General features: G+C 46.7%; 1 protein-coding gene across 3 annotated transcripts in view; it reads right to left on the bottom strand.

Annotated features, from left to right (window-relative positions):
- Window positions 1-85: 85 nt before the first annotated feature.
- The window catches only part of LOC138969516 (AP-1 complex subunit gamma-1-like), a 50,978-nt gene continuing 35,512 nt past the window's right edge, over window positions 86-15,551 (bottom strand). For all 3 annotated transcript variants that reach the window (XM_070342350.1, XM_070342334.1, XM_070342342.1), the window contains 5 exons: window positions 15,113-15,263; window positions 7,184-7,409; window positions 5,872-6,029; window positions 4,481-4,579; window positions 86-3,954 (listed from right to left, as the gene is read on the bottom strand). In XM_070342350.1, coding sequence (XP_070198451.1) covers window positions 3,853-3,954; window positions 4,481-4,579; window positions 5,872-6,029; window positions 7,184-7,409; window positions 15,113-15,263 — 736 coding nt within the window. In that variant the 3' untranslated portion in view covers window positions 86-3,852. The remainder of the gene's footprint in view (window positions 3,955-4,480; window positions 4,580-5,871; window positions 6,030-7,183; window positions 7,410-15,112; window positions 15,264-15,551) is intronic.

The raw sequence follows: 15,551 nt of genomic DNA, 5'->3' as shown, positions 1-15,551 counted from the left end.
TGCTTTCTTGCTGGCATTCTTCATTGATTTTGCATTTCAAGCTGACAGAACACGATCCAACTTTTACAACACAGTTCAATTCAACTTGTTTCGTATTGTTTATTCTCTTAGTGCAGTTCATACAAATAAATCGGTCATAGACAAAAGTTGTTCTATCTCAACGCTTCAGTCAAGCCTTCAACATCAGCCTCATACTATTCAGACCCACCCACTTTCTCTCTGTCTCATGCACGCACACACATGTATACTCTCTCTCATACACACACATATATAGAGTAGACACAATCTCTCTCACACTGTACCTCTTCACTCAACCTCACTTCTGTACTCCCAGGAGCATTTTCTCATTCAAACAATCAAATACAGCAGGCTCACATTCTATGCACGGTCTTTAGATTATGTACATACACAATACATTTAATTCCATGCAATATTAATTAGTAGAATATTTTTCCAGACAAACAAGAAAGAATACCACTAAATGGAATGATCAAGTGGAAAAGAAAAATTCTGCAAAAGCACTTGCACAAGCCTTTTCTCTATAATAGTCTGGTTAGAAGCAGAATCTCAAAGACGAGAAAAACATTTTAAATTTATATTGATTTAAAATTAATCATCAATGGCCATATTTTATCAACATTTCTTATTTGCAGAGAAAAATAAGATACACTTCGCATAACAAATGATAGACAGTTTCAGAAATGCACCTCAGGTACCATTTTCCTGTGATAGAAAAAAAATCAGAAATAAATCAAGTAACGTTTTGATCGGTCTTAAAGGAACACAGTAACATTTTATAGCTGAGTGCTCAAGCACAACTTCTTATGTCTCTTTAATTGTTATGGAAGGTCTCCAGTTGCTTCAAACATGTCTGCATGAAAAATCAGAAGTAATATAAACTAAAACAGTACACTACCATTTTAATCCATTCACAATTTGCAGGCACTCGATTTTTTCTTGAATCTCTCACCAACAAACTATACAAAATTGAGGAGCAGAGGTGGGTGAGGCTATGTAAAATTACTGTAACAAAAAATACACACCAAATTCAAAAGAACTATTACTCCTCCCCCCCCCCCCCCCCCCTTTTATTTACCTGCAACCCTAGATCTCAAATTGTATTTTATTTTCAAGAAACTAAAACCTTAATCTGTATCATCTTAGAACTGATTACAAAATGTCTTCTTCTGTAGAGTAAGGCAGGTAAGTAATGGAGAGAGAAAAAGTGCATTCAATCAGCAACAAAAACATTTTCCATTCCATTTCTCTTTCAGTTTCAAATAAAGCTACATTGACACCACCACACCATGCATTACTCAAAGAAAACCCAAAGTGCCCTCTATGGTTGGTTCCAATACAACAGTACACCGATTGCATTAAATATCAATACATGAGAAAACAAAACAAGTTGCTTGACACATGCCTGCATTCAGCCATCGTTAATTTCAACACAGAGCATTTTTAGGTTTTGAGCAACTGAAATCTCATTCAAGAATCAATGAGGCATCAATGTGATTGCGCTGTAACAGTAACGGGGATCGCTTTAACTGGTATTTACTTCCAGTATTTTACCAGTGGAAATCTAAAAATACTGAAAACTATTTCATCAACCAGTCTCAGCTCTTGGTGACTATTTTCTTGGACAGGCCCTTTTCATGGGAAGATGTCAGTGTATTGTTATGCTCGGTGTGCCTCCATGCTGGTACAGAGTGATCAGCTTCTCCAAAGCCAAGGATTTCTACTTGTTTGCTAAGATGCCTGCGGTAATCTCAAGATTACACAACAGCAAGAAACTATGAATTACTAGCACATTCCTTGAAAAGACGAGAGGGGTACCAAAGTTGAGATCTTCCATGTCTACTACTCATCCTAACCTCTTGTATTATCATTGTTGTTTGAACTCAACCACAGAAAAAAACGCTACTTTCTTGTCCATACCATGCAACAGAATAAAGATAACCGAGATAAAAATTTTGAATAGTAAGAACTTTGTCCCAAACAAAGATCATTTGAATGAGTTTTCCAGGCAATGGGCAGATCATACATTACACACTCAATTTCTCAGGCAAGCACAAAAAAAGAAAACAATTAAGTTACATGTGAGAGTGACCGCAGACAAAGATGTTTTCTAAACTTATTTCATCCCTTGCATACAAATTCTGCTCTAAACTTCTCCCAAAAAAATCTTTATCAATATCAGCCTTCAAAAGTCAAAAATTCTTTTCATCAAAACTTCAGTATTACTGAATGGCCTATTTGGCTTTTGTCTCTGTTCCACTAGACGTCATTTACACGCGGTTACACTTGCTTCGTTTGACTTTTTATCCATCCACATGTAAATGCATGAATGATCACAGAAATGGTAAATGTTTTGGTTGCAGGTGAGGCATACGTTTACGGTTTTACGCACACAGCATTAGTATTCATCATATCTGGAGAGGCAACAGTCATAACACAAATCCCACAGAACTAAAACTAGACATGAAGTCATTTCAACACAGACCCCAGCGCTATAAACTATGAAAGGCAACGAAAGTTTTCCCCTCAGACTTCATGATGTTTCAAGGTGCTTCTTTCATACGTCTTCTCTCCAATTCTATCATCACAAAGCGATGAAATTCAATCATTCCATCAACATTACAAAACAAAGTCCGGTTCATTACTTGCTAAATTAAGAGACCAAGTAAACACACCAAGTAACACTAACACTATCACTATCAGCTGACTTGTATTCTATGCAAAATACGTTTCAATCAAACAGCACAACCACAATAGATCACTTCTTACAAAAACAAAAGAAAAAAATATAACAAAAATCTCCACCCACATTGACACAGCAGTTCTGAAAGTGAAAGAGGTGAAATCACAAGTGTAATTTCTGGAACTTCTTGCTGTTTGAATTCTACCTCGAGTAATACTGCATTCCTATTTTATTTTGACTTTTACCACAGGAGAGACTATTAAAGCTCCTCACTAAATTTACAGCGAGGCGAATATATACGTATCAAACAAAGATCAAAATAATAATGCTAATTTTGACTAAGAAAGCAGCTAGTGACGAAAGGACAAAGTATCGGTGGGGTAATAGTCCTAAAAAAACTTTCCTTTGAAAATAACTTTACTGTTCACACCTCCACCCAGCCTCCCTATTACAATACATAGTTTCAAAGCCACTAAATTCTCATAACCACTTTTTCCAATGTCTTCCATTGCAAATTTTCACTTCAAACCTTGTCAACTCTCTAACATCCCTGCAAAGTATCCAACTCTAAGGGGCGTTTCAAATTAACCCAAAGCTCAAGATTGGCATTTTGCTTTAAGAACATTTAACCTTCACTTGCAAAACTTTCAATCTGACCACACTCTCGGAACAAGTCTCGATGATGTCAAACCCAGTCGGTATGACCAGCACACAACTTTTTCTCCGTCCCAACATCGGAAGCGGGCAGGATGAAATATCCACAGATGCACAGACGCTATTTACAGCCATACCATAGAGAAAGGAACGAAGCACAGCACTTTTCTCCGAGACTCAAGAATGCATACAAAGACAGAATGTATCCAAACACATTCCCGCTTCAGCGCAGAGCAATTTCCAGTCAGTCTCATCATCAGAGCAAGCCCTTTTCTCAGAGACTCCAGAACGTATCCAAAAACAACCCCTCTTCAGAACAAAGCAGAACAATTTTCAGTCAGTCCCGTCTTAAGAGAGGAGAGCAGTTTCAGTCCCACGAGAGAATGCATCCATGAATGTTTCAGTCACTTCATCAGTATCACACTGCGTGCGGTCGACTGGCGCACGCTTCATTGATCAGTCAGTGCAGGCAGGTAGCTAGCCAGTCAGGCGTGTCACTATTGCCACAAGACGGGAGGGAATGAATTCACTTCGCCCATCTCGTTCACTGTGGAGCCGTTGTGGTTGTAGGTGATTTTCAGGCGCATTCGGATGTTTTGCTGCCACAGAAGAAAATAATTTGCATTAAAACTTCTGAAGCTGGTACTGTCCTGTGATAAAATTCAAGTTCAATCTCCCCTTCCAGAAAAAAAAGGCAAACGCTTTGTTTCAGTTGTAATTGTATTTGAGAAAGGCTCAAGACCAAGAATTGAGTACTTCAACAAACAACCAAAGTAATCTCTCTCTCTCTCTAATACAGCAGCTGATCTTGACTCAGACGAATTCCAGAAATAACTGTCAGGATTGTATGGATTGTGGAAGAGTTGCTTTCCCTTGTTTTCCTTGCTTTTCCATAGAAACACTGAGGCAAGCTACATGTGACATTGCAGGCTTGCCCGAGTGTTTTCTTGGAAAACAAGGGAATCCAACTTTTCTACAACCCATGAAAACTTGACAGGGTGATTTCCGAACATCGTCTATTGAGCTGGATGAAATCGTTAAAATACATATTGATAGACAAAAAGCAGAATAAAGATCCGGAAAGCACACAAAGAAGTGGAGAAATAACTCGGGTGAAATAATTACCTTCTGTGGATTGTTGACGTCGATGACCTGAGTGAGGCTACCTGTGCCCATGGGGGGAATGGTGTTACCTGAGGGCGATGCAAGTGTCAGCTGGAATGACTGCAACATGGACAAACTTTCGGTCATTCACTCTCCACTTATCTAACACAAGACGCAAGCAAAATCATGAGGTCAACTTCCCTCTCATGTAACCAATCATTTTCAGGACAGGAGAACCTCCCTTTAAGACCTAACAAAAATCTGAAAAAATCTGGTCTCAAAGGGGGGAGTCTTAAAATAGGGGTAATTTACAGACATTATGAAGAGACAATGTGTCAAATCTATTCTTAGAAAGGGGAAGTCTTACATTGGGGGTCTTAAAAGCAGGGTTCCACTGTACCACAGATCTGGCCAGTCTTGCACATGGGACAAATTCATCCTTCCAATTGGCCACACACTCCAATTCTACAGCCTGGCGGCTTCCTGTACAGAATGGGAATTCTAAGCATTGTTAACACATTGTGGCTACATGTGCATTTCAGTTCTGTACACTGTCATACAAGCTGAAGTCTACACTCATCTCTATCCCTATTAAACTCAATTCCAAAGATGGGTGAAAAAAAAAACAAGAAGGGCAAAGCCCATACGACTCACATGCTTTACACATTTTTCCTACCAAAATACATGTGACCTTGACCCAAGGTCAAGGTCATCCAAGGTCATGCAACACAAAGCTGTTAATTCAAGACATAGGAAGTACAATGGTGCTTATTGGCTCTTTCTACCATGAGATATGGTCACTTTTAGTGGTTCACTACCTTATTTTGGTCACATTTCATAAGGGTCAAAGTGACCTTGACCTTGATCATATGTGACCAAATGTGTCTCATCATGAAAGCATAACATGTGCCCCACATAATTTTTAAGTTTGAAACAGTTATCTTCCATAGTTCAGGGTCAAGGTCACTTCAAAATATGTATACAATCCAACTTTGAAGAGCTCCTGTGACCTTGACCTTGAAGCAAGGTAAACCAAACTGGTATCAAAAGATGGGGCTTACTTTGCCCTATATATCATATATAGGTGAGGTATTGAATCTCAAAAACTTCAGAGAAAATGGGGAAAATGTGAAAAATAGCTGTTTTTTAGACAACATTTATGGCCCCTGCGACCTTGACCTTGAAGCAAGGTCAAGATGCTATGTATGTTTTTTGGGGCCTTGTCATCATACACCATCTTGCCAAATTTGGTACTGATAGACTGAATAGTGTCCAAGAAATATCCAACGTTAAAGTTTTCCGGACGGACGGACGGACGACTCGGGTGAGTACATAGACTCACTTTTGCTTCGCATGTGAGTCAAAAAGTGTCTTTGACTCCTGAACTTGAAAAGGGTGCCTTGAAGACCTACCTTTGGAACTGCAGCCTGGAAAACAAAGTCTGTCATGGGGAAGGGGGTGGTGTTTGTGGCGGCCATGTTGATGTGGGTGGAGCATGGCAGAGTCTGGTCACGCTCACACATGAACTTGATGGACAGGCCGTTCTTCTCAAACGCTGTCATTTGAATACCTGCACAAGGTGCAACACCACAGCCTGTTAGCCCGCGTTCTGCAGAAAGTAGAGGCTGATGAAAACATTACGGCTTAGTCTTCCCTGTAGTTTTACTATGTGTTCATGAAGTAGCTTTCCTTATGTTCAGACAATTTAACAAGCATCAGAAACCATGCACTCAAGATTTTACATTGATCAATAAAGCAAATAATGGAGAGAATCTCCGGAACAAGCATGCAGAAGGTCCGTCATCATGCTGACTGAATCTTAACTCATTCGCTGCGCGTCGGAACTGGAATTCCGACACCTGTGTTTAGCGTTGGCTGCGTGCCGGCACTTGAGTTCCGACGGATATCACGAATTTTTAACGGTGTAAACGGTCCTGCTGACCAAGGGAAACAACCCCTGCAATGAACTTCTATCTGTCTACAGTGGTACCATTCACTGTAAACAGTTCCTTCCCTTAAATTGTTGGGATTAATAAAAATTTTGTTGACGGTGTGCGACCCACGTGTTTTGACTTTTCCAAGATGGCGGATCGTTCTGCTGAGACGTAGTGACTTGAAAAGAGTGCTAGAACGTGTTATTCAGTACGGTTCTGATCTTGACCTCAGTGATGATGATAGTGGAGATGATATTTTAGATTCTGGTGACGATTTTGTGCCAATGGACGATCATTTGGGTGATGATTCGGGCAATGCAAGTGTCGATCATGACATTGTGTATGATGAACCCATGACGTAGAAAGTTTTTTTGTTTTGCTTCAAATTGGATATTTTGCGTGGATATGAAGACAACAAAAGGTATGTACTTTCAAATGTTTCATATATTTTCTAAAAGAGTAAGTTTCAAACTTTGCAAAAACATAAGGTATGTAAGGTTATCTTGTGTTGTTGATTTTTAATATTTTTTTCAAAATGGCTCTAAATCGCGCGTTGGCAGGGAACACAGGGGAAATTTAGCTGCGCAGCGAATGAGTTAACACTGTCACTCTTTTCTTAACGGACGTCACTTCCACAAGGCCTAAATCAGGAGACTGCCCAAAAAACAAAACAAAACACATCTGCATCGCCATTCCTCTGGTTCTTGGCAGGCCGCCACTTACAAATTCCACAGGCATTCACAAAACTAAAGCAAGAATATCAAAAACAGCCAAACAGCCAAACACACACCTGCACTGCCGTTCATCTGGTTGTTGGCGGGGGCAACAGGGGCGGACGGGGAGAGCAGACCGTCCAGCTGTCCCACAGGCACAACGGGCACCAAGTTGTTGGGTACGGGCTGTGGGGGGCCCAGGTCACCCAGAAGATCCAACAGATCCGCAGATCCACCAATTTTGGAAGATTCGCTTGGTGCGTTAGGCTGGCCGTTTTCTAAAATGTCCAGGATGTTACCCGACTGCAAATTCAGAACAAATCCTTATTAGTCCTTCTGCAGCTACATGGATTCAGGAAGAGATAGTCATCTGTAAACTAAAAAGAAAAGAAAACATGCTGAAAACACATTAAACAGCACTGGAAACATTTCACTTTCTGTACAACTAACTCCAGGGATGATATCAATGAGGTCCACTATCAGGCTACAAGATAACACACAAGAAAAACTACAACTGTCCTAATTCGAAAATTTTATTGTAAATTTTCATTTAATAAATATACCTACCCGAATCACATGTAGCAGTTGACTCAGTCTAAAGTGCTAGGTCTGAAAAGGCTACCCGTCTAAGGGGAGCAACCCCAACTAAAAAAGTGTAAACGTAGCTATGGTAATGACGACGCACCCAGGGAGTTACCTCCCCTCCTGCGTACTACGTCACTACTGCTACTGACCACGTGACCCCTATCATTCGACTCGAAGAATAAAATCTCCCAATCATAAGCGGGGTAGGTGGGAGGGACTACGATATGTGATTCGGGTAGGTATATTTATTAAATGAAAATTTACAATAAAATTTTCGATTAAATTACATATTCCTACTCCGAATCACATGTAGCAGATTGAAACAACAAGGCGGTGGGAAAGAAAAAGTTCAAACTCACTCTCAAATCCTTGTCAAGAGCTGACCTCCTGCCACCATGGCAGGCAAAGCTCTAGATCCATCCTGGCGAAGAGCCGAGATGTCACGCAGGTAAAAATTCATGAAGACATCCTCGGAACGCCAGTATGCGGTGTGGAGCACCTCCTCCAGTCTTCTTGATCGTAACACGGCCAAGGAGGAGGCCCAAGCTCGCGTCTCGTGAGCCCGAGCTGATTCCAGAGGAAGGACAGGCTGTGTCCCCCCTTCATTGCGGCGGCTCCATTCGTAAGCATGCTTAATGAGCGCCGACACCCACCGGGCCAGAGTCGTCTTAGTAATATCCTTATGTCTCTCCGTATTGAGAGAAATAAACAAAAGCTTTTGAGCTGCGGATCTAAGAGACTGAGCACGGGCAAGGTAGATGCGAAGAGCTCTAACAGGGCAATTTACTAAGTCTGGATCATTCGGAGCCAGAATAGTGGACAAAGGCCTGACATGAACCAAAGGAGAAGCTCGCTCGGGAGCCTGGTTTTTCGCAAGAAACTCAGGTCGAAACCGCAAAGTAACGGACCCATCTGATTCAAAGGAAATGTCGTCCGAATTACCGGAAAGAGCGTGGATCTCACTGCCCCTACGTGCCGATGCTAGCAGCAAAAGGAAAAGGGACTTGCGTGTAAGATTCGCAAAACTGGCATCTCTGAGAGGTTCAAAATCCGCTGAAGGCAGAAACTCCATGACCAATAAGAGATCCCACTTAGGAACGGGCGTACGAGACCTGACGTCAGCAAGGGAAGCACCCTTGATGACTCCAGCGATCACGCCACTAACATCTATAGAGCGACCTATCTGGCGTAGGGTCGCCGAGATGGCCGATCTTCTTACTTTCAACGAGGCAGCAGAAGCTCCCTGAGAGGACATGAAAGCAAGATGGTTCGCCACATGCATCGTGCGGGGCGCCGTAGCATCCAGCCGATGCTCGTGACACCAGGTAACCCAGGCCCTCCAATGTGACTCATAAACGGACGAGGTAGATGCTCTGTGCGAGCGTCCTACCAGGTCCATGGTCAGATCTGATGCCCCTTTGCGCCTCAGAGAAGACCGCACAACCTCCACGCGTGAAGATTCAGCATCTGAGGCTCTGCGTGGAGGCTGCCGGTGTGAGGCTGTACCAGTTCTCCTCGCGTGAGAGCGAGAGGAATGGGAGGGCCCTGGGCGAGTCTCAGCAGGTCCGGGAACCACGGCTGAGACGGCCAAAGAGGAGCAATCAGCAGGAGGGACGGGCCCTCCTGCTCCGCCTTCCTGAGAACTCGTGTGAGTAACTGGAATGGCGGGAACGCGTAAGCCTCCAGGCCTGACCAGGAAATGTCCATCGCGTTCGTCTCCCACGCCTCGGGATCCGGGAATGGTGAGACGAACACTGGTAGTCTCTTCGAGAACCTGGTGGCAAAAAGGTCCACCTGAGGTTTCTGCACAAGAGACCAGAGACGATCCAGCGCTCCGTGAGTGATGGTCCACTCTGTTTGAAGCACTCTGTCGGAGCGGCTGAGCGCGTCCGCCAGAGTGTTCAAGCTTCCGGGCAGGTACCTGGCCGAAAGCCTGATTTGATGCTCTGAACACCAAATCAGGATCTCGCAGGCCCTGACCGAAAGCGACGGAGACCGCGACCCTCCCTGCTTGTTGATGTAAGCTGCCACTGTCGTGTTGTCTGTAAACAGACGAACATGCTTGGCCTGAAGGGAGGGCCGGAACTTGTCCAGAGCTAGAGCCACGGCTTCTAGCTCCAGCAAGTTGATGTGCTGCATCCTCTGATCTGCCGACCACAGACCTGACGCAGTCAGCTGGTCTGTGTGAGCCCCCCACCCCATCAAGGACGCGTCCGTGAACAGGTCCAAATCTGGGGCAGGAAGGGCTATCGGCACGCCCCTGCACACCCACTCCGTGTCCAGCCACGGAAGGGTAGCGGATTGGAACCATCCCTGGAGAGGGATGAGGGCATTCCAATCCACCGTGGGAGAGTCCACGAACGGCTTCAGCGCCAGCTGAAAGGGACGTTTGTGGACCCTCCCCAAGGGGACCAGGAGAGCCATGGACTCCATCTGCCCTAAGATGGAGGCCAAAGTCCGCAGGGAGGCCCTCGGGAGAGGCAAAGTGGAGCGTATGCACGCCTGGAGCTTGTCCACCCTCTTCTGAGAGGGCTGAACAGTCCAAGCCACCGTGTCGAAAGACATTCCCAAGTAGGTGAACGTCTGACACGGTGTCAGCTCCGACTTTGATCGGTTGATCGAGAAGCCAAACAAGTTGGCCTCCCGAAGAACCGATTGGGTATCCTGCTCGCACCCCGCCTGACTCTGACTCAGGATGAGCCAATCGTCCAGGTAGGCACGTAGCCGGACACCCCGCGACCTCACCAGCGCGCAGACCTGTCTCACGACCATGGTGAAGACCCAAGGGGCGAGAGACAGGCCAAAAGGAAGGGCGCGAAACTGGTAAACCTGACTTGCCCACCGGAAACGAAGCCATTTCCGGTCGGCTGGATGCATAAGAATACGGAAGTATGCATCCGTCAGGTCGATGGAAGTCGCCCAATCTCCCGGGCGGAGAGAGTCCCTGACCGACGCTGGCGTCTCCATCTTGAACCTTATCTCCCTCAAAAAGGTATTGAGGAACGACAGGTCCAAGACAGGACGCCATGCCCCTGAGGCTTTGGGGACGGCGAAAAGCCGTCCGTAAAACCCGGGGGAGCTGTGGTCGAGGACTTTCTCCACTGCGCCCTTCTGCACCAGGGAGTCTATTTCCGACCGAAGGACGGAAATGGCTTCCTGCGAGGAGGGAGGCCTGAACGCCGGCGGACGCCTGACCAGAGGTGCCTTGCCATCTTTCCAGAGAAGACGGAAGCCCGACCTCACGACCCCCACGATCCATTGACTCTGTACAGACACGAGCCAGTGGGAAAGTGCCCGGGAAGGGCCCCCCGCCATCACCAGAGTGGAGGGCGGGGTGGGGGGGAGATCGGGAGCACTTCATTGGGGGTGAGGCTTGCTTCCAGAGCCGCCTCTCCCCCTGCCGGAAGACGGTCGTCTTCTCGAGCCCCGAGAAGAGGAGCGTCCCCGACCCTTGTCTGCCGGTTTGGGAGGGCCAGCAACCTTAGCCTGCTTCGGCTGAGAAGGCTGAGACTGCTTGGACTGCTTAAGGCTGTGCAGAGAAAAGTCAGAGAACTGCTGGTCCCTGTTAGCCTGAATTTCCTGTCTTCGGGCATCAAAAACGAGATGCCCAAAGAGGGAACCCTCCAAGACCGGTGAGGCACGCAAAGTGTCCTTGGTCGCCTGATCCGAAAACTGAGAGTGTGACAGGAAGAGATCCCGACGACACATAACAGAGTGCGCATAGTGCACAGCAGAAAGTCTCATCTGTTCTTCATTGACCCTCGCAAGCGCGGCCAACAAAGTGGAGACGTCATCCGCATCCTGATCCTCGCTGAGAGAGAACGGATTCAGCGAATCAGTGAGGGCACGAGAGAGGGCCCGAATGAGAGTCTCAGCAATGGAGGCAAGCTCCAGCTGCTGACGCCCTGCCTCTTCAGAAGCAATCAGAGTGTTCTCAGAAAAGAGCACGCCGTCATCCTTCTTGATAGGCTTGGCCAACAAGGCAAGCATCTCCGGAGGAACTGTCAAAGATGAACGCGGGAGAGCGAAAGCATCCAACAAGTTCCTAGGAGACTTCTGCAAAACCAACCGCTTGTGAGACGACAGAGCGAATGCAGAAGCCTGAGAAGGCGAAGCCATCCACTGTTGAGCCAGCTCCGGAACTGAGCCGTGAGGGACAAGCAGCGGAACCGGAAGTGAAGGAATTCCGCTTCCGGAAGGAGATGGCTTGGCCAAAACTTGAGAGAGCTGAAAGGCTATGGATGGAGACTCCAAAAACCGGAAGTATGAGTCATCCTCCTTCCCAGAGCGAAAATCAGCCATCGCGGACGGTGCCGTCGAAGCGGCAGCCGACGAGACCGAAGCCCCTTCCGCGAAATATCTCGAAGTGACCTCAGCAGCGGCCTCAAGAGCCACTTTGAGTCTCTCCGGATAACCAACACGTGCAGCCTCGCTGGCGACGGACTGAATATCCGAAACATCCGGCGAAGGACCGAAGTCCACGTTGCTGGTAGAAGGGCGGTGAACACCGTAACCGGAAACCGGAAACCCGTCCACTCCAATGCCATCCGAACTCATGCCCTGAATAGGGAAAGAGTAAGAGGACGGCATGCCCACAGCCGCCGGAACCGGAACCGCAGTCGAAGCAACAACCGAAGACGGAAGCGCTGACTGCCCCGGCCAGGGCTGAGACACCTGCCCAAAGGGCTGGTGATGCCCCCCCGCGACCGCCACCCGAGAGGAAGCGGAAGCGGAAGAAGCAGCAGATCCGGTCTGAGCCGGAAAAGTATCAGACGCGACCGCGAAAGGCGGAAGCGCAGACACTGAGGACGGCGGCCGGAAGGCCGATTGCCCAGAGGGCCACGTCCGGTCAACCCCGGAAACGACCCCAGCGGGTGCGTACATCGGGGGACCTATGCTTCCGGCGAGTGCCGGAAGCGCAGCAGAGGGAACCGGCTGGTCGACTCCGGAAACGACCCCAGCGGGTGCGTACGTCGGAGGACCCACACTTCCGGCGAGTGCCGGAAGCGTCGAAGCCTGAACCAAATGCCGCCATTGCTCATCGACACGATGGTCTTCCGTGAAGCCAAAGTGAGAACGAACAGGGGTTTGCGGGTCGTGAACCCGCCGAAAAGGGCTGCTTCCCAGCAGGGAGCGTCCAGCGGCCTCACGAGGACCTACGGACAAGCCCAACTTACTTGCGTCGCCAACCACAGCGGTAGAAGGCACAGAAGCAACCGCCTCGGTCAAGGACAGCGTCACAGCCGGAAGCGGAAAGGAAGCCATCGACGGGACAACGGAAGTCGAAGGCTGAGAACGCACCATCTCCTCTCTCACCAACGTGCGAAGCTCGGGAACCAGCGAAGAAAGTAACGATGAAACCAGCGACGTCGAATCTGCAAGAGGCAGAGAAGACGAGCGAGAAACAACGGAACGCGTAGGTTGATTAGACTGCCCCCCAACCGGCTGGTCATTTGGGGCAGAAATAGGGACCGTCATAACAGCATTGTTAGCCGCGTCAGAAACAACAACCAAAATAGGCTTAGGGACAGAAGTGGAAGACTTGGGTTTAATTTTCCCCTTCGCATCAGCCTTGCCGCGCTCGCGCTTTTTGTCTCCGTCAGACATGCTGACAACAAAATGGAGACACAAAATTCCAAAATGGCTACCACAAAATACGTGACCAACACGTGGCCGAAAATTTCAAGTAGCAACTGAAAAATTACGTTCGATACAAGTAAAGGAACGAGCTCACCAACTACCAGTGCAGCGGGTGAAGAGACGGGTGTGGGTGCCGGTGGGTGTCTAAGCAAACACCAAACAGCGAACTTCCACTAGAGCCAAAAAATTCACGACCTGCTCCCTAGAAAGCTGAAGTGTCGAATGATAGGGGTCACGTGGTCAGTAGCAGTAGTGACGTAGTACGCAGGAGGGGAGGTAACTCCCTGGGTGCGTCGTCATTACCATAGCTACGTTTACACTTTTTTAGTTGGGGTTGCTCCCCTTAGACGGGTAGCCTTTTCAGACCTAGCACTTTAGACTGAGTCAACTGCTACATGTGATTCGGAGTAGGAATATGTAATTTAATTGGTCTTTGCATCCTAAATAACTGCTGAAGAAAGCTCTTCAAACTAAAGAATCTCACTGAAAGACAGGGGCAAGACGAGAGGAGGAGGAAGAGGGAACTATACTGATAGGGGTGTGAGGGATATGGGGTGAGAAGAGAGACAAAGAGGGAGAGAGGGAGACAGGGGGGATAGAGACGGGAGGCTTCGACTCCAAAGTAACTAGGGACTGATGTTGCGACAGATAAAAAAGAAATGTATCCCTTGAACACTGGATTTGCCTTCGTTGAGCCATGTGTTGTCAGAGGCAGACTAAAACTCACATTTAGGCGGCTGGTCGAGACTACAAAGGAGAGCATGTTTGTGTGCGTTCAAACATGAAACAAATAACAGGGATTTTAACTCAAATGGGTCAATACATAAATATTATTTGTATTTAGTCAAATATACAGGGTCCCCACTGGTTTTTAGAAACAAAATTCCATGACTTTTCCATGACTTTCCATGAGCCTCAATAACATTTTCCATGACTAGATCCACACGTCGCCATTTCCGAACACGCAAACTTTTTACGTCTTGTCACTGCCAGTTTTGACACTGGCTTGCTTTGCAGTGAATTTGAGTCAGTTTCTACGCAGTGTCTCTTCGACAAGCAAGTCAAGCATTTGCTACGCAATCAGATTATCGGTAATGTTTGCTGGTCCTGTCATTTCACTAAACTGGATCAGCCACTGTTTGTATCCATCTGCACTTTCGTAAATTCCGTTTCGTAACCGTCACTGTGACTTGACGAACTGTCATTTTTTCACCGCGATACACAGTTCATTGCGAAGATCTTCCTCAGTAATTTGTTCTAATTCCGCATACTTTTTGTTGTCAAGAAACAACTCGAAAGAAAGTTTCAAACTCATCATCCTCCATCTTGCTTGTCGAAGCGCTAAAGTACTTTATCGATGCAAAAACAAAAGCAGAAAACTTCGACGAAACCGACTCAAATGCAGCGCAGACGACACGACGAGATACCGGAAGGAAGTGAGCCTCGCTTTGGCTCAAGTGCCGTTAAAAATACCGTTATTCTCGTATGCAAATACGAACGAGAAGTTGGTCATACGAACAAGCCTTGTGCTGGCGACGCAAATCGGGGAATGGCTGGGCAACAAAAATCACCGCTGGCGTGCTAAAGGTTAATTTTTTGTTCTTTCTTATTTTTGTTAAATTCCATGACTTTCCATGACTTGAATTGAAATTCCATGACTGTCCAGGCCTGGAAAATTAAAAATCAAATTCCATGACTTTCCAGGTTTTCCACGACCTGTACGAACCCTGAATATACAAATAATGTATAATCCCAGAACTGATTCCAGCTTTGTGCCCCACCTGTTGCGGGGTTGATTCCTGCAGGTTTTGCTGGTTTGTTCGGGACACGGCATCTCCTCCTAACAGGTCATTCTCCTCCATTCCGTCCAGACCGTTCTCCAGTGTGTGGTGGTGTGTCACTATCAGAGGCATGTGCTCCAACAACGCTGGCCTGAAAAACACAATACAAAAGGTTTAGATACTTTGGTAGTATTTCGTGTATGAAACGAGAAACTAACTCTCTCTCCCTCCTCTCTCTCCTCTCTCTCTCTCTCTCTCTCTCTCTCTCTCTCTCTCTCTCTCTCTCTCTCTCTCTCTCTCTCTCTCTCTCTCTCTCTCTCTCTCTCTCTCTCTCTCTCTCTCTCTCTCTCTCTCTCTCTCTCTCTCTCTCTCTCTCTCTCTCTCTCTCTCTCTCTCTCTCTCTCTCTCTCTCTCTCTCTCTCTCTCTCTCTCCCCCCCC

This window comes from Littorina saxatilis, linkage group LG1 (assembly GCF_037325665.1).
Source record: "Littorina saxatilis isolate snail1 linkage group LG1, US_GU_Lsax_2.0, whole genome shotgun sequence".
In the NCBI taxonomy this organism is placed as follows: domain Eukaryota; kingdom Metazoa; phylum Mollusca; class Gastropoda; order Littorinimorpha; family Littorinidae; genus Littorina; species Littorina saxatilis.
Note: the sequence above shows the minus strand (reverse complement) of the source record. Positions and strands in the feature narration are given on the sequence as shown.